A 26,708-nucleotide genomic window follows, 5' to 3' on the forward strand; every position below is an offset into this window, starting at 1 on the left:
GAATGGTAGAACGATGGGTTCGATGACAGTTTGGATGTACTGTGCACTATTCAGTGTCCCCTCGACGATCACCAGTGGTGTACGGCCAGTGTAGGAGATCGCTCCCCACACCATGATGCCGGGTGTTGGCCCTGTGTGCCTCGGTCGTATGCAGTCCTGATTGTGGCGCTGACCCGCACGGCGCCAAACACGCATACGACCATCATTGGCACCAAGGCAGCCGCGACTCTCATCGCTGAAGACGACACGTCTCCATTCGTCCCTCCATTCACGCCTGTCGCGACACCACTGGAGGCGGGCTGCACGATGTTGGGGCGTGAGCGGAAGACGGCCTAACGGTGTGCAGGACCGTAGCCCAGCTTCATGGAGACGGTTGCGAATGGTCCTCGCCGATACCCCAGGAGCAACAGTGTCCCCAATTTGCTGGGAAGTGGCGGTGCGGTCCCCTACGGCACTGCGTAGGATCCTACGGTCTTGGCGTGCATCCGTGCGTCACTGCGGTCCGGTCCCAGGTCGACGGGCACGTGCACCTTCCGCCGACCACTGGCGACAACATCGATGTACTGTGGAGACCTCACGCCCCACGTGTTGAGCGATTCGGCGGTACGTCCACCCGGCCTCCCGCATGCCCACTATACGCCCTCGCTCAAAGTCCGTCAACTGCACATACGGTTCACGTCCACGCTGTCGCGGCATGCTACCAGTGTTAAAGACTGCGATGGAGCTCCGTATGCCACGGCAAACTGGCTGACACTGACGGCGGCGGTGCACAAATGCTGCGCAGCTAGCGCCATTCGACGGCCAACACCGCGGTTCCTGGTGTGTCCGCTGTGCCGTGCGTGTGATCATTGCTTGCACAGCCCTCTCGCAGTGTCCGGAGCAAGTATGGTGGGTCTGACACATCGGTGTCAATGTGTTCTTTTTTCCATTTCCAGGAGCGTATATCAAATACTGAAAATAAAAACAAACAGAACAGATACCACAGGAAGAATGGTTGTACTTATAGACATGGCAGCAAAACGAAATACCCAACAAACGAAAACCATGAAAAGTAGCACAGTGGAAAACTTAGATTGCAAGACAGACCGGATATAATCTTTCAGTTCCAAGGGGAACGTAACATAAATATAAAACTTGGAGAACTGAATGATACACACTGTGCTGTCTTACAATATATTCATTCACTAACAGCTTCGATCATGGACCATCTTCACAGTGGAAAAATATCTATTGTGAGAACTACACATGCCATACTTGCTATTTCACCAGAAAAGTATAATCCATTGCTGACTTGAAAATATCATAGAATGGCACTTAATGCCATAATTCCTGCTTAAGGAAGCAGAAAACATTCAAAACATGAAAACGTGTAATAGCAGTAAGTGTACAGCACTATTTCACTGGCAGAACAACACCCAGAAGTTTAACACACAAGTCACTACTGTCACATGGTTTCATGTTTCCAATGTTTTCTGCTTGCTCAAGTCGGTATTATGGCGTTAAGTATCATTACATGACATTTTCAAGTCAGCAATGGCGTATACTTTTCTGGTTAAGTTATATGTATGGCATGTGAAATTGTCACAATAAATTATATTTCATTGTGAAGATGGTCCATGTTCGAAACCGGCCGGAGTGGCCGAACGGTTCTAGGCGCTACAGTCTGGAACCGCGCGACCGCTACGATCGCAGGTTGGAATCCTGCCTCGGGCATGGATGTGTGTGATGTCCTTAGGTTAGTTAGGTTTAAGTAGTTCTAAGTTCTAGGGGACAGATGACCTCAGAATTTAAGTCCCATAGTGCTCAGAGCCATTTGAACCATTTCTGAATAAATATATTGTAAGACAGCCCAGTCTATCAAGCATTTATTCAAAAATATCGATGCTGTTGACCGTCTCCTGAAAAAAAAACTGATAAATATAGAAAATATCTAAAGGGGTTTCTTGTTAGCCAGACGAGAGAGACATTAAAGGGCAAAACACTTGCTATAACTGATTCGTAGGATAAAATCGCGGGAGTCTAAATAATAAATGAGTGAGGATACCTTTAAACACCTAAAAGACTGCAGTATCACACTCATAAATTGGTCCCTCAAAAGAAAACTGTTCAAACAAATTGGGCTTCCAATACTCACTAGAGGAACAGCAAATCAGGGTTTATATATGGAGTGACTGACTTAACAACAGTAGAAGCCAGACGGGTATATTCTAAAACTTACATGGCAAAATTCATAATATCCCGATGACAGAGAAGAAGGAGAATGGAAGCGTTCGACCTTTCGTTCCACAGTCTGGTAGGTTAAGCAGCGTACTGACTTTCTGGCGGCAACAGGTGCTCGTTATAGTGTTACGATTGAATGCGCCAGTGACTCTATAGTCGTCTATAATCTCTAGTAGTCTGATAGATGTTGGAAGTTAGAAAAAGTGTAGGGAAACTAGAAAATCTGAAAAGGGAAATGCTAACGCTCAATCTAGATACACTGGCGGTCAGTGAAGTGAAATGAAAAGAACACAAGTATTTCTGGAATGAGATTTTCACTCTGCAGCGGAGTGTGCGCTTATATGAAACTTCCTGGCAGATTAAAACTGTGTGCCGGACCAAGACCCGGACTCGGGACCTTTGCCTTTCGTGGGTAAGTGCTCTACCATCTGAGTAGAGCACTTGCCCGCGAAAGGCAAAGGTCCCGAGTTCGAGTCTCGGTCCGGCACACAGTTTTAATCTGACAGGAAGTTTCACAAGTATTTCTGGTCAGTCGACGACTATAGGATAATTTCAACAGCGACAGAAAATGTTGTGACGGCAGTAGGATTCATTATAAACAGGAAAGTAGGACGGAAAGTGAGTTGCAGTTAACAGTCCAGTGATAGGGTGGTCCTCATCAAAATCGACAGCAAACAGTCGCCGACAGTAATAGTTCAGCTATACATGCCGACGTCAAAGCACAGGATGAAGAGATAATGGAAGAATATGAGGATACTGAATGGGTAATTCACGACGTAAAAGGAAGTGAAAATCAAGTAATAAGGGGAGGAGTGGAATGCGGTTTTAGTCGAAGAAGTAGAAGAAAAGGTTATGGGAAAGTCTGAGCTTGGTAAAATTTGGACTTGGTAGTAGAAGGGTGGGAGGACAAGCAATAATTGTGTTCTGTAACAAATTTCAGCTAGCGATAGCGAATATTGCGTTCAAAAATCAGAAGGGAGTGAGATATACGTGGAAAAGGCCCGGAACATGGGAAGATACCAGCTGGATTATATCTTAATCAGACAGAGATTCTACAATTAGATATTGCATTGCAATGAGTGCCCAAGAGCAGATGTACACACAGCTCACAATTTAGTAATGCTGCAGGCTAGACCAAAGTTTAAGAGAATTGTACGGAACTATCAGTGAGGAAAGATTGGGGATATTAAAGTACTGAGGAAAGATGAGACGCATTTTAATTTTGCTAATATGTGGATCTAACAAGGGAACCTCCCCATCGCACCCCACTCAGATTTAGTTATAAGTTGGCACAGTGGATAGGCCTTGAATAACTGAACACAGATCAATCGAGAAAACAGGAAGAAGTTATGTGGAACTATGAAAAAAAGAACCAAAATATACACACTGAGTAGCCTATGTGCAAGATAGGCAGCATAAAGGACAATGTGGGCTCAGGAGCGCCGTGGTCTTGTGGTTAGCGTGAGCAGCTGTAGAACGAGAGGTCCTTGGTCCAAATTTTCCCTCCAGTGAAAAGTTTAATTTATTTAATTTATGATTATCACATCCACAAGAAAACCTAAATCGGGCAAGGTAGAAGAATCTTTTTACCTATTCGCCAAGTGTACAAGTTAGATGGGTCGACAACATATTCCTGTCATGTGACCCACATGACGTCACCAGTGTCGTTTAGGATATATCAGACGTGTTTTCCTGTGGAGGAATCGGTTGACCTATGACCTTACGATCAAATGTTTTCGGTTCCCATTGGAGAGGCACGTCCTTTCGTCTACTAATCGCACGGTTTTGCGGTGCGGTCGCAAAACACAGACACTAAACTTATTACAGGGAACAGAGACGTCAATAAACGACCGGACAGATCATAACTTTGCGAAAATAAAGAAAGTAAACTTTTCACCCTAGGGAAGACCTCGTTCCGCAGCTGCTCACGCTGACCACGGGACCACGGCGCTCCTGAGCTCACATTATCCTTGATGTTACCTATCTTGCGCATGGGCTACTCAGTTTGTATATTTTGCTTATTTTTTTCATAGTTCCACACAACTTCTTCCTGTTTTCTCGATTGATCTGTGTTCAGTTTTTCAAGGCCTATCCACTGTGCCAACTTATAACTAAATCTGAGTGGGGTGCGATGGGGCGGTTCCCTTGTAAGGAGCATGAACAGCGTCGGATATTAGGTGATCACTGTGAAAGACACGGAGCTGTCGGGTACACGTGTGGGACAGCGTTATCAGCACCTGACAGTGTCTGAAAGGGACCTCATTGTTGGCCTCAACTTGGCCAGCTGGTCAAATTGGGCAACATTCGTAGCTATGGGGTATTAGGATGTGACAAAGCCCACTGCTGGCTTACATGGGAATTTGAGGGCAGGCATACCCGTCGCTAAGGTTCTGTATTATCACGACTGGCCGCCGTGAGGAAGGATCGCCGTCTTTTTCACCAAGCACATGTTAACCCGTTCTCATCTGCCCTTGCTATCCAAGAACAAGTAACGGACTCACTGCAACATTATGTGTCACTCCATACTATTGGTCGGACGCTAGCAGCAACCTAAAGGGGAAGTACTGTCTCACGTATGGGCTGCCGTTAATAAAATGGTACAAATGGCTCGGAGCACTATGGGACTTAACTGCTGAGGTCCTCAGTCCCCTAGAACTTAGAACTACTTAAACCTAAGGACATCACACAACACCCAGTCATCACGAGGCAGAAAAAATCCATGGCCCCGCCGGGAATCGAACCCGCGAACTCGGGCGCAAGAAGCGAGAACGCTACCGCACGACCACGAGCTGCGGACTGCCGTTAATACCACAACACCAATGGCTATATTTGATGTGGTGCCGTGATCAGGGCTAATGCTCCTGTCTTCGTGATGTTCTGGCACTGCCGTGGTCAGAAAGATTCTCAGATCTGTACCTCGCAGAACATGTCTAGGATCAGTGCAAACGTCAACTCCGTCCCATTGCTAGTATACAGAATATCAAGGACCAGTCATCTTTATGACATTTCCTTACCGAACCAGTGTAAGCATCCAGGCCAGAGGTGGTCCAACGGCATACTGATAAATGGGCTTATACTGCTAAGTTCTTTGTACATTTCGTTTGAGTTTGTAATCACTGAAGTAACATCGCATATTCTCTCAACCCATGAAGTTTCATTCTTTCCTCCCCCCTTCTGAGTGCCTCAGGGTTTTCGTCAGGCAGTATGAATTGTCTAATAATGGGATCGGTGAGGTGGTTCAATGACAAAGGCATTGTTATCGTATTCAGAAGGAATCAGTTTCAAATCCACGTGAGACCACCTCGATTAGGATTATTCACATTTCTTTGGATTGCGAGTCTGTAGCTCGTGGTCTTGCGGTAGCGTTCTCGCCTCCCGCGCAGGGGGTCCCGGGGTCGATTCCCGGCGGGATCAGGGACTTTTCATGCCTCGAGATGACTAGGTGTTGTTGTGTTGTCTTCATCATCATCATTCATCCCGATTACTGTCGGTGGAAGGCAATGGCAAACGACCTCCACTAAAACCTTGCCCAGTCGACGGTGCGGGTCTCCCGCATCGTTCCCTACAGTCATCGGAATATGGGACCTCATAATCATAATCGATTGCGAGGAATGGATCTCAGACAACCGTGTCGTTGACTGTATGCCAAACCATTACTCCCTCCTTGATGTTCTTTCGATAAAATATCATGTCTCATTATTTCTAAATTAGCTTTACCTTCTCAATTTTACAGATACCAAATGGCGCCGTAACCCTAATAAGTGTTTCAAGGTTCCCTTTTTAACTTTATCATAAATTCTGAAACTGAATTTGAAACTCTGAGATCAGTACGTGTGCACATTTTCGAGTATAAGAAGGAGCGAAGTGTCCGACTTCGGCAGCTGCTGCTGGAAGACCACTATGAACGTGTTGGCTGTATTGCTGTTTGCCGCAGCGGTTGCGGTTAAGGTAAAATGGATGCAGTCACATTAATATATATCTTAGGAGTACGGGAAACAAGCCGACTCATTCAGTGGTGATTTTCACCGTTGTGTAGACTAATCTGAGGTGATAGTCAGTGAATGTATTTATCACGTTAAACCAACCGAAATAGCGTACTTGCATCAGATGTTGTGGGCAGTGGTTGAAACACTTGATCAGGTTCCCAGTGGACACCGGACCTCGACACAAATCCGTCGGGTGGATTCGTGCCAGGGACCGGCACGCCTTCCCGCTCGGGCAGCAGCGCGTTAGACCGCACGGCTAGCCGGGCGGGCTGGAAATACTGTTTACTTTAAGAAAGTCTTGTATGTTTTCAGGTATAATTTAGTATGGTACAATTTTTTCCAATTTTGTCTCCAGTTTTCTCAAATAACACACATTCTAAATACTAACTGACCATATTATTTAACGAGAGCAACGCAACATTCTGCCACTTCGCACACAGACTTTATAGTGTCCTAGGATAAATTGTATCAACATTGTCTAAATGTTGCGGCGACATATAAGATTTGTAATTGTCACCATTACACAAATTTCGTAAATGTGGTACAATTTTTAACATTTTCAATAATTTCTCAAAACGTTAACCTTCCTGTATTTACTTTATAATTTTTTTCATTTTTCGTTAACCTTTCGGATAAATTCCACTATTCCTAAGAAGTGAATTATGTGCATATACGGTGTGTTCAGTTGTAAAAGAAATGTCTAAATGTGTGGAGTTCACGTAGTTCAAGAACTTAAGAAGTACATCACTAATACGAGAGCTGAATAAGATCTTAAAAACTTTACTTGCACACTCACTAACTTTTATAATACAAACCATTTCATATGTTGTCAAAATTCTCAAAACAGAACATTTGATTAATAGATACTTTACTCCTGTTTGATGTTGTTCATTACATATCCTAATTAAACATATTAAATTCTTTACACCGATAAAATCCCTAATGTTTCCACATTTTCTATTTCTCCCTCACTAGCTGAAGCGCTTCCATCGCAGCCCCTCCTACTTTGTTATCGATTAATCCATTTCATGACAATTATGAAAAAACATCACGGAGAAAATGTTTTGTACAGTAGATCTGTTGTAATTATTTCATGACAGCTTCAGTACAGGTATTAGCGTCAATTATGTTAGTTTCCCGCGTGTTTGAGTTGATTTTCAGATCCTTTGAAGATTTATCTGGGTATATAGTGAATAGAGCACATCACTACCAATTTTATAATAATGTATGGCCCGTTTAGTGATCACTGCTTTGATTTCATTCATTTTGATTCCTTATGACGTTATACAGTGTAAATACACATAACTCACAATAAATTGTAAAATAATGTTCTGCTGAAGATGGCAACCCCTCGATTCTAGTAATAAGCGACGTAACTATTTCAAAATGACGTATTTTCAACAATGACCGGTGCAGAGCACCATATCAACAAAAATGCGTTACATTTGTTTGTTTACAGGCGCTGCCCCAGAATGCGACGCTACTGCTCAGTGTTACATCTATGGTGAAGACATTGCCACTAGTGCGTAAGTATTTCTACGCAGTCCAGTCTCATTAATATGACCACCGCTATGTTCGACGTTAAGGTGCAATTGCCACTCACAGAGAGCAGGTGGCAGGATTAGCATTAGAGGGTATATAAAGAGTGTTGAGGTGACGCGGAAATAGTGCAGTCGTTGTCGTATTGCGGGAACGAAGTGATTCATCAGACGTTCAGAAGGGCTTGATCATTGGCTTTCAGCTCAAAGGTGGAAATATTACCGAAACGCTATGTTTATAAACTTTTTGCATGCCACCGTGGTTGAAGCTTACTGTGCATGGGAAACTGCCGCTATCCAAAAACGGCGGCGAGGCGAATGCGGAGCACCACGGGCCATATACCGGGTGGTCCATTGATAGTGGCCGGGCCAAATATCTCACGAAATAAGCATCAAACGAAAAAACTACAAAGAATGAAACTCGTCTAGCTTGAAGGGGGAAACCAGATGGCGCTATGGTTGGCCCGCTAGATGGCGCTGCCATAGTTCAAACGGATATCAACTGCGTTTTTTTATATAGGAACCCCCATTTTTTATCATATATTCGTGTAGTACGTAAAGAAATATGAATGTTTTAGTTGGACCACTTTTCTCGCTTTGTGATAGATGGCGCTGTAATAGTCACAAACGTATATGTACGTGGTATCACGTAACATTCCGCCAGTGCGGACGGTATTTGCTTCGTGATACATTACCCGTGTTAAAATGGGCCGTTTACCAATTGCGGGAATGGTCGATACCGTGTTGATATATGACTATTGTGATCAAAATGCCCAACGGGCGTGTGCTATGTATGCTGCTCGGTATCCTGGACGACAGCATCCAAGTGTCCGGACTGTTCGCCGGATAGTTACGTTATTTAAGGAAACAGGAAGTGTTCAACCGCATATGGAACGTCAACCACGACCTGCCACAAATGATGACGCCCAAGTAGGTGTTTTAGCTGCTGTCGAGGCTAATCCGCACACAATAGCAGACAAATTGCGCGAGAATCGGGAATCTCAAAATCGTCGGTGTTGAGAATGCAAGATCAACATCGATTGCACCCGTACCATATTTCTATGCACCAGGAATTGCATGGCGACGACTTTGAACGTCGTGTACAGTTCTGCCACTGGACACAAGAGAAATTACGGGATGATGACAGATTTTTTGCACGCATTCTATTTAGCGAGAAGCGTCATTCACCAACAGCGGTAACGTAAACCGGCATAATATGCACTATTAGCCAACGGAAAATCCACGATGGCTGCGACAAGTGGAACGTCAGCGGCCTTGGCGGGTTAATGTATGGTGCGGCATTATGGGAGGAAGGATAATTGGCACCCATTTTATCGATAGCAGTCTAAATGGTGCAATGTATGCTGATTTCCTACGTATGGTTCTACCGATGTTACTACAAGATGTTTGACTGCATGACAGAATGGCGATGTACTTCTAACATGATGGATGTCTGGTACATAGTTCGCGTGCGGTTGAAGCAGTATTGAACAGCATACTTCATGACAGGTGGATTGGTCGTCGAAGCACCATACCATGGCCCGCACGTTCACCGGATCTGACGTCCCAGGATTTCTTTCTGTGAGGAAAGTTGAAGGATATTTGCTATCGTAATCCACCGACAACGCCTGACAACATGCGTCAGCGCATTGTCAGTGCATGTGCGAACATTACGGAAGGCGAACTTCTCGCTGTTGAGAGGAATGTCGTTACACGTATTACCAAATGCATTGAGTTTGATGGACATAATTTCGAGCATTTATTGCATTAATATGGTATTTACAGGTAATCACGCTATAACAGCATGCGTTCTCAGAAATGATAAGTTCAAATGGTTCAAATGGCTCTGAGGACTATGGGACTTAACTTCTAAGGTCATCAGTCCCCTAGAACTTAGAACTACTTAAACCTAACTAACCTAAGGACATCACACACATCCATGCCCGAGGCAGGATTCGAACCTGCGACCGTAGCGGTCGCGCGGTTCCAGACTGTAGCGCCTAGAACCGCTTGGCCACCCCGGCTGGCAAATGATAAGTTCACAAAGGTACATGTATCACATTGGAACAACCGAAATAAAATGTTCAAACGTACCTACGTTATGTATTTTAATTTAAAAAACCTACATGTTACCAACTGTTCGTCTAAAATTGTGAGCCATATGTTTGTGACTATTACAGCGCCATCTATCACAAAGCGAAAAAAGTGGTCCAACTAAAACATTCATATTTTTTTACGTACTACACGAATATGTAATAAAATATGGGGGTTCCTATTTAAGAAGACGCAGTTGACATCCGTTTGTCCTATGGCAGCGCCATCTAGCGGGCCAACGATAGCGCCGTCTAGTTGCCCCCTTCAAGCTAGACGAGTTTCGTTCTTGTAGTTTTTTTCGTTTGACGCTTATTTGGCCTGGTCACTATCAGTGGACCACCCAGTATAACGAGGGTGAACGACGGCTGCGGGGATGTGTACGGGCGAGCAGGCGTGCGACTGTTGAGCAAATAACTACTCAGCTGAACCAAGGGGCTACCAACAATGTCATCAACGCACGTTCAGCAAACGTTGTTGGGTATGGCTGTTTCGTTCATGCACCCATACTGACTGCTGTTCATTGGTTACGAAAGCTGAAATTTGCAAAACCATTACCGCTAATGGAAGCATAGTGAATTGTGTCCCTTAGTTTAAGTACAGTACAAATCTGTCAGCGAATGTATTAGAAACTTTACACGAAATGTGTACCTATTATTTTACCGCATTTCAATGGTCTTGTAGAGGAAATCTCATTCTCACTTTAATGTAAAATGCTGTTATTTAACACAAGCAAGGCATAGTTCTTATGTGCCTGTATTTAGCACCGTCTGCAGCCCACTTGTTCCTGGTCGCTCGAGCCTGTACCTTTAAACAGTTGGCCTTCGGCTCTGGCGCGGTGAATACTTAAGTTATGCAAATACTGTTATAATTTTATATTGATAAGAGCCTTTACCAGTGAGCGAATACATTTGTGCGTTTATTCTGACGTGTGCTGAATGTTATCTGGCTGCTGTCTTAAGCCAATGAATGTGATATTTCTGGTTTTTACGAGGGTCGTCCACAAAGTAAGTTCCGCTTCTATTTCTATCTGCGGCACCACGGGGCAGCCTTATGGAAATGCAGAAAACCTGAAGTATTAGAGGCCAACTATCCAATGAAAGCCGACTTACAACGTTTCTAGGAACAGTATTAAGTGAGGAAGCCACAAATATACTATAGCTCCCTGCTCGCTTCTCCCATAGGGTCACCAGAGACAATGTCAGGCTAATCACGCAGCGTGCAGATGTATTTAAACAATCATTCTTCCAGTCCTCTATACATGAATTTCACTGAAAGGAACAACGGGAAGTACCGTCTGATAAGCATTTCTCAGTAGTTTGTAATAGATGTAGATGTAGACTTACAGTTAATTCCGTTAGATAATTCACACTTAGCGATATTTCACAGACAAGCCTGTTCAATAAAAAGTGTCTTATCTATGTAATACACAATCCACCCAAATTCGGACAGCTCTGTAGCTTTGAATTCACACTCTCAGGTCTTGAACCTTCCTGTCAACACATAACAGAAGCCGCAAATATGAACACGTTTCATAAGCAGCTGTCCTACAGTTTAAAAATTCAAGCATATACGTTCCTTACACTGCTTCACACTGGGGCTAACTCATCATATTGCAGACACTCATATCTCTGTCGATATTTTCGCAACCAAGTCTCCAAATAGGATAATTCGCATTGATCGAATTTCTGCACCTGGCTTATCTACTCATGATGAAATATTAGTTATTAGTTGCAATCTCCAAATAACAAACTACGAGTGGCCAGGCAGAGGATCTAAATGAGTATTTCGGCACGCATATATCACTACTTGAGCAATGGACAAGGACGCAAACCATCGAATCCCTTGAAGTATCTGCGGTCGGTACAAACGAAAATTTTTCTCTGCAGTCAGTAAACCTCAACACAGTGAGGAAGTCAATTGCGCGGATTCGTTCTGCAGCTGCAGGACAGCTGTATGTAAAGACACAAAATCTGGACACCGTTTTTAGAAAACATAGGCATTGCCTGCCGGAGACACAGCGACCGTTTTAATGAAAATTCAGATAAAACAGCAACTAGTCACACTCAATGTGATAAGCTATTATTGATTTTGCTAATCATATATGAGAATCGTCACATGTTTGGAAATTACAGTATTTAACAACGGCGTCAGATAAAATCGATCACTTAAAGTCACAGTATGATAACTTACAATATCTGCCGTAATGCCCGCATCTGATGAGCTGTTTCATGTGAATATCTAGTCACCAACGATGAAGCCACTCTTTCATAGTATAGTAACTGAAATATTTATTTTTATATAATTTGAGCGTTTTGGATGAATTATGCAAGAAATGAAAGGAATAAACTTATGAAAGGGAAGAGAAGGGTAATCAACCTCAAAAACCTGGAAGAACATTCCTCGAACATTCCTCCAAAGCACGTACCACGTAACTAAAGATGGTGATTTGGCGGAAATGATTGTTTCAAGTGCACAAGATGTCGGTGGCCTATCCCAAAAAAATAAACAACCAAAGAAATTCAGTGCCAAAACTGAAACCCTTTTACAACAGTGGAGAGAATGAAAATCCAAACCGATCGTGACGTGGTAGCGTATTCCGAACTATGTAAGGCAGTGCGAAGAGAAATGAAAACTGACATACAGAAATTCACTGAAGACACCTTACGCTCAAGCTTGGAAAACACGACAAATTTAAAGTCGGCCAAACACAAACTGACAATCGGTAAAAAGCAGATTATCGCACTCGACGGAAATGACAGTCGAATCACTGAAGAGGAGGAGGTTTTGAAGTTCATCAGAGACTTTTATAGCAATTTGTATAGCAATCCAAGTGAAAATTTGAGTGTATCTAAATTGAATGATGTACCTAGTGTTCCAGATATACTCCCATCGGAAGTCAAGTGTGCTCTGGATAGCATGAAGAAGGGAACAGTGCCGGGTGATGATGAGCTCAGTATTGACATCCTCAAACTGGCAGGAGAGGTAACAATAAATCACTTGGAAAAAGTATTTACTTCCTGCCCGCACTATGCTTCAATCTCACTATCGTGGAACAAGGCTAAGATTATTTTGATACACAAGAAAGGAAGTATTCACAATATTTAACTATCGTCCTATCAGCATGCTCTCAATTTTGTACAAAATTTTCACAAAGATCTTGTTAAACCGAATTAGTTCCACCCTAGAGTCACCCCAACCTATAGAACAAGCAGGATTCCGAAGCAATTTTAGCACTATTGACCACATTCTGACCGTTAGTGAAGTGATAAGCAGAGCGAATGAATACCAACTGCCTCTCTGCATTGCCTTTGTTGACTTTGAAAAGGCATTTGACTCCGTTAGCCATGTAGCTGTCCTCTAAGCTTTGAGTGAGCAAGGAGTGGGAGCAGCATACATTGATGTGCTCAGGAAAATCTACGAGAATTCTTCAGCTTATGTTAACATCAGCGAATCAACTCAAGAATTCCGTATCATGTGGGGTGTCAAGCAAGGCGATTCCATCTCCCCAAAACTGTTCTCTGCTGTATTGGAAATGGCTATGTCAAAGCTGAGCTGGGAATGTAAGGGAATTAGAATTAATGGAAGAAGGCTTACAATCTGAGATGTGCTGATGATATTGCCTTACTGGCCAAAGTCTTCGCAGATCTTGCATCGGAATGTCAGCTGGTTGGCTTGAACACCAACCTTCCCAAAACAAAAGTAATGTCCAACAAATGGGTACCAGCTGGAGATGTGAAAGTCAAGGACAGTCTACTAGAAGAGATCAGTGAATATGTCTTCCTTGGCCAGATTATAAATATGAAGGGAGACATAAGGCGAGAAATCTATCGACGCATCAAGCTTGGCTGGCAAGCATTTGGGAAGAATTCAGCAGTATTCAGATCAAAAATGCCAGTAAATCTGAAGAAAGCAGTATTTGATCAATGCATTCTTCCTGTGATGACGTATGGCTGCGCGACATGGACACTGAACTCATTTACAAAAGGGAAACTTAAGACAGCGCAGAGAGCCATGGAGAGATCAATGCTGGGCTATACAAGAAAGGATAGGAAAAGGACAGATGACATCCGGTCTGTGACGAAGGTTAATGGTATCTTAGAGACAGAAGGTTGCTTGAAATGGCAGTGGGCTGGCCACGTCGCAAGAAGAAAAGACAACAGACAGACGAAGCTAGTACTGGAGTGGAGTCCGAGAGAGGAACTGAGGCCTAGAGCAACACCACCAGACACATGGGACAAAGACATCAAGAAGATCGCTGGTAACACCTGGCAGAGAACTGCCCAAGACCGTCCCACTTGGAGAAGACTGCTGAAGCCTACCTGAATCCACGACTCGAAGAGGCCACATCATTTAATGATTGAATTGGCTGCTGATGATGATGATGAGTTATTAAGTCAATTTTTGTTTGAAATAACAAGTAGATGTTACATTGTTCAATGTTTTGTTTTTAGTAGAGTATAAGTTGATGTTTTAGGCCATAGCGAGATCTTCGGTTCTGTAAGCTCTCTCCCAGTTAGAATCTCGGGTACATTTATGTTTGTTGTTGAAAAGAGTTATTTGTGAAAGTTTCGTTTCGTAAGAGTTACGAATAGAACAGAATCAAAAGTAATTTCTGGTTCAGCTTCGTTATTTATGGAGTTTAATATGTACAATTATTGAAGTGTTGCGATTTTGCATCTAAGGCTGATTGGTTTAAAAATACTAGACTGCAATTACTATAATTTTGAAGTCAGTCTAATGTCAACAGCAGTTAAACAATTTTCATGCAAAAGTTGACTTCCGATCGCAGCACAGAGCGATCGGCTGACTGTCATTTATTTAAAGAATTTCACCAACTACATTTCAGCAACCTAAAACTTCCTGACAGATTAAAACTGTGTGCCGGACCGAGACTCGAACTCGGGACCTTTGCCTTTCGCGTGCAAGTGCTCTACCATCTGACCGAACACGCTGAGCTACCGTTCTGGCTGTCCATCTGAGCTACCCAAGCACGACTCACGACCCGTCCTCACAGCTTCAATTCCGCCAGTACCCCGTCTCCTACCTTCCAAACTTCACAGAAGCTCTGCCACACCGGCCGGCACTACCACAACGGAAGATGACCATTATATGCCCCAAAAACATCGTAACCATCTGCAGCCGCCATCCGAGAACAAACAGTGTTTAACATTTTTTTAAATGTTCGGATAATAAGTTGCCGTCTCTTTATCTAAGAACAGATGATGAATGGAGCTAGCCGCTATCTCTGTGTAATGTCTTGTCTGTATAGACGTGTAGCTGTTGCCTTTAAGATCCCTTCACCTTCACACATAAATCTATACAGTAAAGTAAGGCCTCTTGGCTGATCCGTGATAAGACAGGCGAAAAATTAGACTAATGGAGGATTATTAGTATTATCTCTATTTTCATTCGCTCTCTCTCTCTTTCTCTCCTTTATCTATCTACAGTTTTTAGTATAGTATTTCATTACGTGAAATCAGCCAAATAGGATCTTTGGTGGAATCCTTCGTCTTGGTAATCAGCGGCTGGCTTGCTGTAAGAGATCTTTACATTTATTATTACTGTTAAACACTGCAGTCAGTCGGGAGAATCAATCGTTTGGACAATTTGTTCCTTTTACGAAAGATTGCGAATTCCAGATGTGTACGAAGCCTTTTTGGACGATTTAACACAGACTCAGTGATTGCAGGCTCTCTTCGACACAGCTGAAACTTCCCCACTAATTACAGGGCCAACGTGATCATCAAATGATTCAGGAAAAACTCATTCGTTCATTCACTCCAGAACAAAAAAGTCACAAACCTTATTTATGGAGGAAATTGTGTATTAAATCCATCTCCATTACATATCCAGATCTCCGGTGATTCCACGCCTTAATTATTTTCCTTTTACAGTCTCTTTCTCCTCAAACAAACCGCTAGCGACACAAATGTTAACGGGCTCGCTTTAGAGAGAAGAAAAGCAGAATATGTATCTCTCAGAAACACGTCAATCCCTCAACAGATACTCCAGAAGCTGTCCTAGTTACCACTCTAACAACCATGGAGAATGTATATATGCATCTCTGTTATTTGAAAGAATAAACGCACTAGAAAATACTTTGGCGTCGTCGAGCTGTCGCCGCATATATTACGAGAAAATCAGATCAGATAACTTTTCCAAAGTGAATGAATGTGGATGGTTTGATTGAAAATGATTAATTGGTGCGTGGTAGAGGGTATTTTCTGTGGGGACATTACAAGTGGACTCCTTACAACATTCTGTATCATTTCGCACCATTGGTTGGAGACTAGAAGCAGCCAGACTAGGAAATTAACGTCGCATGCGTAGGCTGCCATTAACACCACAACAAAATCTGCTGTTTTCGAAATGGTACCATGACCAGGAAGCATGGATTGCTGATGAATAGTGCCGCATCGTGATCAGCGATAAGTTGCCGATCTGCAGGCCTTCAAATATGGCGACTACCTGGGGAGAGATCTCATTCTTCCGAAGTTCTGACAGGCTCAGCGGTGTTACTCTTGGTATGGGGAGCCTTCGGATACGACTTCAACTCACGGCTGGCAGTAATTGAGGGAACTCTAATCACACAACAGTATGTAGCGGATATCCTCATATGTTACCTCTCATGTGACAGTGTAGTTATGCCAATTTTCGACAGAGCACATGGGACGTGTCTCTATGAACAGTCTGCGTGCTTTCGAGTGACTCCCGTGGTCAGCAAGACCCCAGATCTGTCATCGTTAGAGCTTGTGCGGGGATAGCTCGGACGTCACCTTAGTCGAAGTGCCAGTTTTCGGGGTACTACAGGTACAACAGTCACAGCCTAGCTTGCCACAGAAAAGACCGTACCGCCTTCATGGAACCCTTCCCAACCGAATCAGTACGTGTATCGCGGCCAGAGGGGCAACGTTATTCTGATAAATGAGCTCGTATTGCAAGTTCTTTTTAAATTTGTCTCAACATTGTCCTTACCTAAATGGCATCACACACCCTCTCAACCCACGAAGTTTCATTTTTTTCTTCCTCCTCTTTTAGGTGCTTCAGTTTTTTTCACGAGGCAGTATGATTGCAAATGTACACCTTGACGACAAATTTCGCTGACAAAATCTTCCCGTGTTATTAACCTAATAAGTGTTGTTTTGTAGGGACGTTCTGGCAAGCTTCCTATTCATCAGTTTCAGGAGAAGGCTAGTTACCCTGTAAGAGATCATCTTTAGTATACTACGAAGCAACGCAACACTGTGCTCTCCACCCTGAGATACAGAGCTTGAATATTTGCGACGAGAAGCGCCTATCTAACGAGCTATAGCTCGTCCGTGACGCCTCCCAATAAAATAACTGTTGGGAGATGTAAACGAGAAGTTTTCTCCCGAGTAACAGCAAAATTAAAGACATCAACAGCTGACTAGGTGTTTGCGATATTTGTTGTGCATGCATTAAATGGTGATATGTCTTTTGCAGAACTGTGTGTGTTGTACCTGAAGAGTTCCTTGCGACCGATGTTGTATAATACAGAAACAACGACAGACTCATGTTCAGTTTGAAACGTCCCCTTTGAACAATTCTTACAAGACTGTGCTTAACCTGACACACAATATTTTGTTAGCGCAACGCAATCTGACTTTCAAAATTCCCTACAAAAGAATGGCCCTGACTAACATTAAACTATACCTTTCACAAATCACTTACCTCACAAAAATCTTCACTGCTCAAGCTACTGCAATACAGCGAGCGCCACTACTGCCAGCTAAATAAAAGATTCAAACTATGGAAGGCACTAACTACTGATAGGGATAGTTAGCAAATGAAAGATATTAATAGATAACGAACAATGTATTTACCTTGATATCATCACAAGTCATAATATATATATATCAGTTCATGACAAATTACAAACCTCCGCCATCTCTCTCCCCACATCCACCACTGCTGGCGGCTCACCTCCAACTGCGCAACGCTACGCGCTGTTCACATCCAGCTGCCGCTGCCCAACACTACAATGGCAGACAACAATGCAAACTAGCCACAGACTGCACACAGCACAGCCAGTGATTTTCATATTGAGCGCTACGTAACGTTGCCAATAAGAAAACATAAACAGCCTACTTACATAGCCCCCATGCTCCCCACAAAAAATTTTACAAATTTTTTTTGGGCAGTGGCCAATAATGATTTGATAAAATTTTTCATAATTACAATAACAAAGAAATCAAATGCACACACTTATTGATATTGTGTTGGTCAAAAGCTCAAATTTTCTCACAGTCTATAAAGACAGTCCTGATCATTCATCACAGTGAAACTGCCGTTTCTTTTCTCAAAGTCTGAGCAGTAAAAGACAATGCACACGGAAGTAGTGGATTTCCATGCCGTCTTGAAGAAGTAGTGTTGTCCTTCCAACGGAAAGACAGTGCTGACTCTTGACATGCTGACAGGTAATGGGCCACAACAGAGCAAACCCACAGCAGAGTCAGTCGTAGTTTGGAAGAATATTGGTAGGTAGGTCATCACAGAGCAGACCACTGTAGTCCTGGTAGAGATTACGGTATTGGTGGGCCACCGAGGTGCAGACCCACAGCAGTCCTCGTAGAAATAATGGTATTGGTGAGTCATCAAAGGTGTAGACCCACTGTAGTCCTTGTAGAGATGATGGTATTGGTGGGTCATCAAAGATGCAGACCCACTGTAGTCCTTGTAGAGATGGCCAGCAGCCATCTGTTGCGATCTGTTGCGACTGTGCAGGTGCACAATCACCATCGAAGAGTCTTGCGAATAATATAGCAAGTCCATAACCACCACGAGTGCATTCACAAAGTTTTTGGAATTGTCCTTAGAACCAGCAATGCTGTTATCCAGTCCCTTGCTGAATTAGTAACACATGTGCAAACACTAACAGTCCCAACTTCTCACATATTGTCCATATACTATGACCAACAGAAATGTGTGCAGTGAAATGTAACTAACAAGTTAATAATATCATGAACTGGTGACAATTACAATTTTATAACATGAGAATACAATTACAAAGGTACAAAATACATCATTAAAGAACATAGCAATATAGATAACAATTGTAGTAACACAGGCTTTACAAAAGAATAGAAATAGACATATACGTCAGTGTTACATGAATTATGACATGAGTACATACATAAAAGATCACAATAACTTTCGAAACATCAACTTCACACATGAGCATTAAACAGAACAGAATTAATAATGTCTAACATCTTTACAAAGTAAATAACATATTATTAATGCCAATTATATTCGAGGATAACGGTATTCCTCATCTTAGTGAATGTAGCTTAATATTAAAAGAAGAAAAAAATTCTATGAAACTACACAGAGACAGGAAGAAAACAAATACACAAGGGTACACAAACACGTAATGGGATAACACCAATAGGAAAGGACAGGGTTCGTTTTCAGTGTAACATTTGGTACTGCAGTCCAACCCAAAACTTCATATATCTTTCCTCTTATTTCATCCTTTGTTTCCACCAAAAAAAATTCTATCTAAGCATGCTTTCTGTATTTATATGTTCACACATTTCTTACCTCAACATTTATTTCCAAGAAAATCCTACCTAAACCTGTTTTCTCAATGCATTTCTTCCAATTCATCGCAACTCATTCTCTTAGAGGCTACCCCCTCTTAAGCTAACTTAAATCTACTGAGCTCAGATGCTAAACTAAGGAACGAGGCAATGCAGCATCACATAACAAATCAACACAAACAGCAATGCAAAAAATGCAAATTGGCAAAGCTAGCAGCATAAATGAGCAAAAGTCAAATTCAATAACACTATGCCTGGCAAACAGCAGCAACTTATACCTAAACATGACATAGCGCAAGCAGAAAAAATATTACACTAAACAACAATGCAGATAAGGGAAATGTATCATCTTAATGTCTATGTAATTAAAGTGGTGCACCACAAGAAGTTATTCTACCAAAAAGTTACCAAGTACTTGAAAAGAAAATTATGAATGCAGTTCCTGTGAAGGTAAATGTCATTTTGTGCTCCCTCATTTTTTTGAAAAAAATTATTATTTACTCGATCTGTAGACAGAAAATATTTATATTAGTACATCTATAAAATTTTATTTTAACCAATGCTGCAGTGCCACTAGAAACTAGATATTAAACAAAATGAGTAAATAAATACATAAAGGCAAGCCATATGGCATTTCTCTTTTGTACTGTGTATTGATTTGATTTTGATTGTGTTTGAATTTTCTAATTTGTTCATACTCTTCTGTGTCAGTGAAGGCTACGGGTCTTGTGTCATTCAGATCATCATCTACCTTTGTAGATAAGTTAGTGACCTGATCCGAAAGTTCAGCTACTTTCTCCAATAATGTACTTATTTCCTCCATGTGTCTTTCTGAACCAATTTTCAGGGTATCTACTGTGTCCTTTAAGTTTTCCTGAGTTCTTGCAAGTTGCGTAACCGAATCGGTAGATGCAACTGAGTCAATTTTAGCTTGCAAGGTCTCATGATTTTCATGAACAATAGTTTGCAGTTCTTTTATGGCTGCTTCGTGATTCTGTAATACATTTTCATGACGCGAAAAAATAGGTTGGAAATGCTCACAAATTTGTGTTTGTACGTCATTACAGACCTTTTGACATTTCGATTCGATGTTATGTAACTCAGTGGTTAAATCTTCACGTGTTTGTTCAAGTGTAGTGTCTAACTTTTGAAGATTTTGTTCCATTGTGTCTAACTTTTTGAGATTTTGTTCCACTGTGTCTAACTTTCGAAGATTTTGTTCCATTGTGTCTAACTTTTGAAGCTTTTGCTGTGTTTGTCCCATTTGCTGTATTAATTGTAATAACAATGCACTGGTGTCTGGAACATGTTCCTCAGTGCTTTTCGGCAGTGAATTTGCACCGGAAACATTCACATTTTGACAAGCAGAAAATGTGTCTTGACTTATTTAAGAAAACGGTGAGGATCCAAAACCTGAATCTACAGTATTTGCGAGATTGTTTCCTGTCATTTCGGATTCCTGAGGCGAGCTGTTACCGACCGATCGATCGATAATGCTTCCCTGTTCTCTAATTGTTTCACTGTCTACACCATTGTTTGCCGCCCGCTCCATTTCCCTATGCACAATTACCAAATTACTACTTTGAACATTAGTTAATTCATTACTCTGCGGCGCTAACACACTGCTTTCGTCTTCACTGTCATTTCTCAATTTACTTTGGAGCCTAGTATTACGTTTTTCACACGCCATTATTGTCACAATATTTCACACGATAACACAGAAAAGCACAATTTGAAGAGCAAAAATAAGAGAACACATTAACATAACACTGAAAATAATATCTAGTTAATTACAGCTGCGAAATACTTGGTGCAAATCTATATGCATGCCACAACTGTTTTACTGTACAACAATGAAAGGCTACAACTACAAAGGAGATTCTCTCTACAATTACGCGCTAGCAATAAACAAAAGCTACACTAAATACAAAAACTACAAGAAAAAATCAGAAGATTCCAGTGAGGTATCCTAGGCTAAGGGTCGACATATGAAACGTCCCCTTTTTGAACAATTCTTACAAGACTGTGCTTAACCTGACACACAATATTTTGTTAGCGCAACGCAATCTGACTTTCAAAATTCCCTACAAAAGAATGGCCCTGACTAACATTAAACTATACCTTTCACAAATCACTTACCTCACAAAAATCTTCGCTGCTCAAGCTACTGCAATACAGCGAGCGCCACTACTGCCAGCTAAATAAAAGATTCAAACTATGGAAGGCACTAACTACTGATAGGGATAGTTAGCAAATGAAAGATATTAATAGATAACGAACAATGTATTTACCTTGATATCATCACAAGTCATAATATATATATATATCAGTTCATGACAAATTACAAACCTCCGCCATCTCTCTCCCCACATCCACCACTGCTGGCGGCTCACCTCCAACTGCGCAACGCTACGCGCTGTTCACATCCAGCTGCCGCTGCCCAACACTACAATGGCAGACAACAATGCAAACTAGCCACAGACTGCACACAGCACAGCCAGTGATTTTCATATTGAGCGCTACGTAACGTTGCCAATAAGAAAACATAAACAGCCTACTTACAAGTTCAGCTTCAAACACATGAAGGTACTTTGTAGTCTTCTGTCTCGGGTTCTTCGGCTGATGTTTCGTAGCACGAGTAGCTAGCATTGTCGAAACTTCATCCTCCACCGCTGGTGGCGGACTGGAATCGAGCTCGCGGCCACAGATTATATGTACCTGGCGCGCCAACGTCCGAGGGCTTTTCCGTGATCATTACTGCTGTGGTTTACCCCTTACTATTTGCAACTGCCGTTCGCTGCAGCCAGTAATCCAGGAGCCATTAACCTTGAGTCTTTTTTCTTTCTTGTTGAAGCTACTATTTTTTGTAGATTTCTATACGGGGGTGTGCTACCTATTCTCCACAGCAAGTTCCTCAATGTCAGCGAATTTTATTATGTGGTCCCTCTCATAAAGCGCGTACTGCGCCACGGCCGAATTCTCCACCTGTACCAACTGCGATGCCGCTTATATTCGGTAATTTTGGGGTTCATAGATCGTCCAATCGTTCCAGAACAGACTCTCCCACACGCACATGCTGTGCGGTATATTCCCAAAATTGCAAGTGGGCACCTTTATTCCTTTCCCGATCTAGACACTCTTTGACCTTCTTTCCTGATTTAGGCCGTGTTTGTGCAATACGTCACCGATTCTGTACGTCACTTTAGGAATGTGTGGCAAGAAGACCGCATCCAACACGTGTTCTTTCCACGTGTCATTTTATTCAATGTTTGATTACGTGACACTTCTTATGTAACTCGTGCAGTATCCGTTTCTGCTTAGAACACTTTTTAGGTGCTGAAGCTCTCTTATACGTCTTGCAAGCAATACGATTGTATTCAAATGAAATGTCGTGTGACTAGGGCCACTCGCCTGGTAGACCTGTCGCCTGGTGCAAGACATTTTAGGTGACACCACTTCGGTGACTTGCGCGTCGATGGGGATGATATGTTGATGAAAGATAACACAACACCCAGTTCCTTAGCGGAAAAAATCCCAACCCAGCCGGGAATCGAACCCGGACCACCTTGCACGGCATTCCGCCGCGCTGATCAGTCCGCTTTCGAGGCGGACACGATAGTATTAATCACACCTCTTTTCTGGAGCGGGCAGTGATTTCACAATTAGAGTAGGTGTCGATCAATGCGTTTCGCCGACACTGAAGTTCTTGCTGTGGAGAAGAGCTACCACACCCGCATATGCAGGGAAGATATAGAAATACACAAAAATGACAATAACTTCAACAAAAAAGAGGAAAGCCTCAAGGTGAAAGGATCCTGGCTTCCCGTGCTGCAGCGAACGACCGTTGCAGATAGAAAGGGGAGAGTAACAACGGTAATGACCTCTCCAGGAGACACCGCATTAAAGAAGCACTGTCCGTGTGGGCGGAGAGGTTTGCGTGTTCAGATGACACTAAGAGCTATTCCGGCAGTAGTGTAGCTACTGGCAGGGCATCCCAAGTCGGACAGGTCTCAGTCGATGAACCTGACGAAGTGTGTCTCACAACGACCTATCTTTCCACTCCTTGTCCTTCATCGTTTCACATTTGTAAGAAAAGTGGAGATGAAACTCGACAGTTGAGGAGAAAGTAATTAATCGAGGGGAAGGTTACCCCAAAATCAAATACTCTGGTCTTCCAGGTTGAGGGTTGGCGATGGGTTACCACTCCATCACGGAAAATTTGTCCATGGTAAACAGACTACAAGGAATTTGGTAATACAAAATAGACGAAAATTGAGAGAACAAGGTTTACGATTTAGAAGGTGGAATATTCGTAGTTTATATAAAACAGGCGCCGCAATCAGTCGAGTCAAGGAGATCGAAAGATATAAGATGGATCTTGTCGCTTTGCAGAAAGTCCGTTGGGAGGATACTGGTACCCTAGATATCGAGAAGTACACAATCTTGCATGGAGACTGTGAGACAGGACACAAACTGGGTATGGCATTTTGTGTGAATAAGGCACAGGCTGCTAATGTATCTGGATTTGAGGCTGTGAGCCGTAGAATAGCAGTTTTAACAATAGACGGAGAGAGATGTAAAATATCGTTTGTGAATTGCTTTACACACACAGAAGAAAGTACATCCCAAGTGAAGGATGAATTCTACGCGGAACTGGAGGTAGTCATAGATGCCATCCCAAATAATAATTGTAAAGTCCTACTGGGAGACATGAATGCTAAAGTTGGAAGAGAGAACGTATTCCAGTCAACAACCGGAAGACACAGTCGTCATGAACTCAGCAATGACAATGGTATCGGGTTCATAACCTTTGCAACATCCAAAGGGATATTCGTAAGCAGCACGAATTTCCAACAGAAGGATATACATAAAGGACCTTGGGTATCGCCAGATGGTAAAACAGTTAATCAGGTAGACCACACTGCAACAGATATCAAAGCAAAGAACTGGGTGGGGGATGTAAAGACAGCAAGGGGTGCAGAGTGTGGGAGGGATCATTTCCTCGTTAACAGCTGGCTAAAAGTACAAGCCAAAGCCAGAGTTAGAAACAACCTTACAAAAACTGTACATTACCATATCGATGCGCTGAAAGATAACACAAAGAAAGAAGAATTTCAGCTCAGCAACCGCTTTGAAAATCTACAGGAAGAAGATTCACAAGAGAACCCAGATCAAATGTGGAAAGAAGTTAAGGATGCCGTAAATGAGGCGGTGAATGTAGTCATCAAGAAGCGGATCAGAGGCAAAAGGATTTGGTTTGGGGATGAATACATTACGGCATTAGCAAAGAGAAGAGAAGCCAAGGAGAGCTGATCACAAGGGGCTGATTTTGTTCAAGACAAAGCACAGTTCGAAGAAGTTGAAGAACTACTCAAGCAACCCCGAGAAGAGCAAAGAGAATGTACGTTAAAGGACTGGTAGATGAAGCTCAACAAGCTTTCTTGGGGAAAGGCGCGAAAGATGTACCAAAAGGTAAAATTCTTCAAGAAGGAATATTAAAGCCGCCAAAAATTCATCAAGAACAATAATGGGCGCATACTCGCAAGTGAGCTTGACATTGCTGAAAGGTGGAAACAATACTTCAAGAGACTCTTCAACTGTGATTAAAATAATGATCTGTTTGAATTTCAGTTTCCTGACATTCCAGATTTAGAGTATCCTCCACCCACACTAGCGGAAATAAAGAATCAGATAATGAAGCTACAGAAGAACAAAAGCCCGGGAGGAGATGGAATCCAGGCAGAAATCATTCAAGCCGGAGGGGAGGGACTTCACAAGAAAATCCACCAATTAATCAAGGGGATCTGGATTTTGGAGGATATCCCAGAAGATTGGAAAACAGCTGTCATATGCCTTACACACATGTAAGGTGTCAGGCAAATCCAACACTTTCCATGAAAACCCTGACATGATAAGCAAATCCAGTAATATGTCACATAGCTCCAAATAAATCGTAACATTAAATTAACCAAAGTAATACGAGTAACGAGTGAGCAAATGTAATACCACAGACTAACACAAGAATGCCTAAATGCATGTCATACCTTCCCACCGTGTGACAGACGCAGTTCCGAGGGGAGAAACGAGAACAGAAGCCGAGAGCAGAACCGTGTTAAGCTGGAAGGCCCTACGATAGGGGACGGACGGACACCCACGTCGCCAGCTAACCGCTAGGGCTACACCACCCGCAAGTTTTAGCGTGAGACCTTTTTCGCGTTTCTATTACGTTAGGACCACCGCCCAGCCCATGTTAAAAGATAGAGCCTTCCAGAAGAACAGTATAGATCTTACGACAACGCTGAAAGGACCACACCAGCTGCAAGTTTTAGCATGAGACTTTTTCGCTTCTCTGTTACGTTGCAAACTTTAAAAACATTGCCCCACCACGAAAAGTATAACGTTTCTCATTGGATAGACAGAATTTTTGTAGGTGGAGCTTAAGGTTAACATTGAGAACCTCATTGGTCAGATGAACACACAGCCAGATAGTTGTTTTTAAACCAACTTCGGTAAATTATAGTAAGGAGAAGTTAGGAGAGAGTTGCTAGGGAGTTGCTTCCGAGACAGCGAGGTGAGCGGAACTGTGCTGCCCGCCGCCCCCTGACAAACACCGACAAGGTGACGAATGCACACGATGCCGCATTTTTGAGCACATAAGGCTTCACTCAGAACTGCAGAGGTCTCATCTGTTACATCCCCTTTACGTAATACTAGTGTCGATCGTCAATGAAAACTCATGGTGTTCACATTTGCCACTTGAAGTAATTTATAAACGATGTTTTGTGAGTAGAATAAAATTTCCAATCGTAAACTTAATGCTTTTTCGACGTTATTTTACCAGATAATTAAAAATAGGAAAGCCTTTAAACCCTTCCACTAAATTTAATTAGTATTAAGATTCTGTTACAGGGAGTGCAGTGGAGCTGACGCTGAAATCATTAAGTATTTGGTTATATCATCGCTCATCTCATTGAACTCTACATGTCATGTGTGGTCTGGAGTCTCCTTACCAGCAACAGGTCCCAGGTTCAAACTATTCAATTCCCTAAAAAACACCCTCAGAGCGTTGTTGCGCGAAAGTGGTAGGGAGACACGATAAAGAACAAACAGACACCATGCAGAATGTTTAGAAAATGGCGACCCTGCCAGGATGGTAAAATACCATGATTGAAGGTCGACCACATGCCTAACTAGGTCAGAAAAATATCCTGTTGAAAAATTTTCGTAGTAATAAATTTATTTTTCCTAAAGTTTTAAATACTCTAAAACAGTAGCTGCAGTGATAGATAGTAAGAAAGTGTCAGAGA

General features: G+C 42.5%; 1 protein-coding gene across 1 annotated transcript in view; it reads left to right on the forward strand.

Moving 5' to 3' along the window:
- The first annotated feature begins 24,928 nt into the window (after positions 1-24,928).
- Positions 24,929-26,708, forward strand: part of LOC126456230 (collagenase-like) — a 37,100-nt gene continuing 35,320 nt past the window's right edge. The window contains exons 1-2 of the mRNA XM_050091983.1: positions 24,929-24,946; positions 25,033-25,265. Of these exons, the coding sequence (XP_049947940.1) occupies positions 24,929-24,946; positions 25,033-25,265 (251 nt within the window). The remainder of the gene's footprint in view (positions 24,947-25,032; positions 25,266-26,708) is intronic.

The sequence above is a fragment of the Schistocerca serialis genome, chromosome 2, assembly GCF_023864345.2.
Source record: "Schistocerca serialis cubense isolate TAMUIC-IGC-003099 chromosome 2, iqSchSeri2.2, whole genome shotgun sequence".
Lineage (NCBI taxonomy): Eukaryota > Metazoa > Arthropoda > Insecta > Orthoptera > Acrididae > Schistocerca > Schistocerca serialis.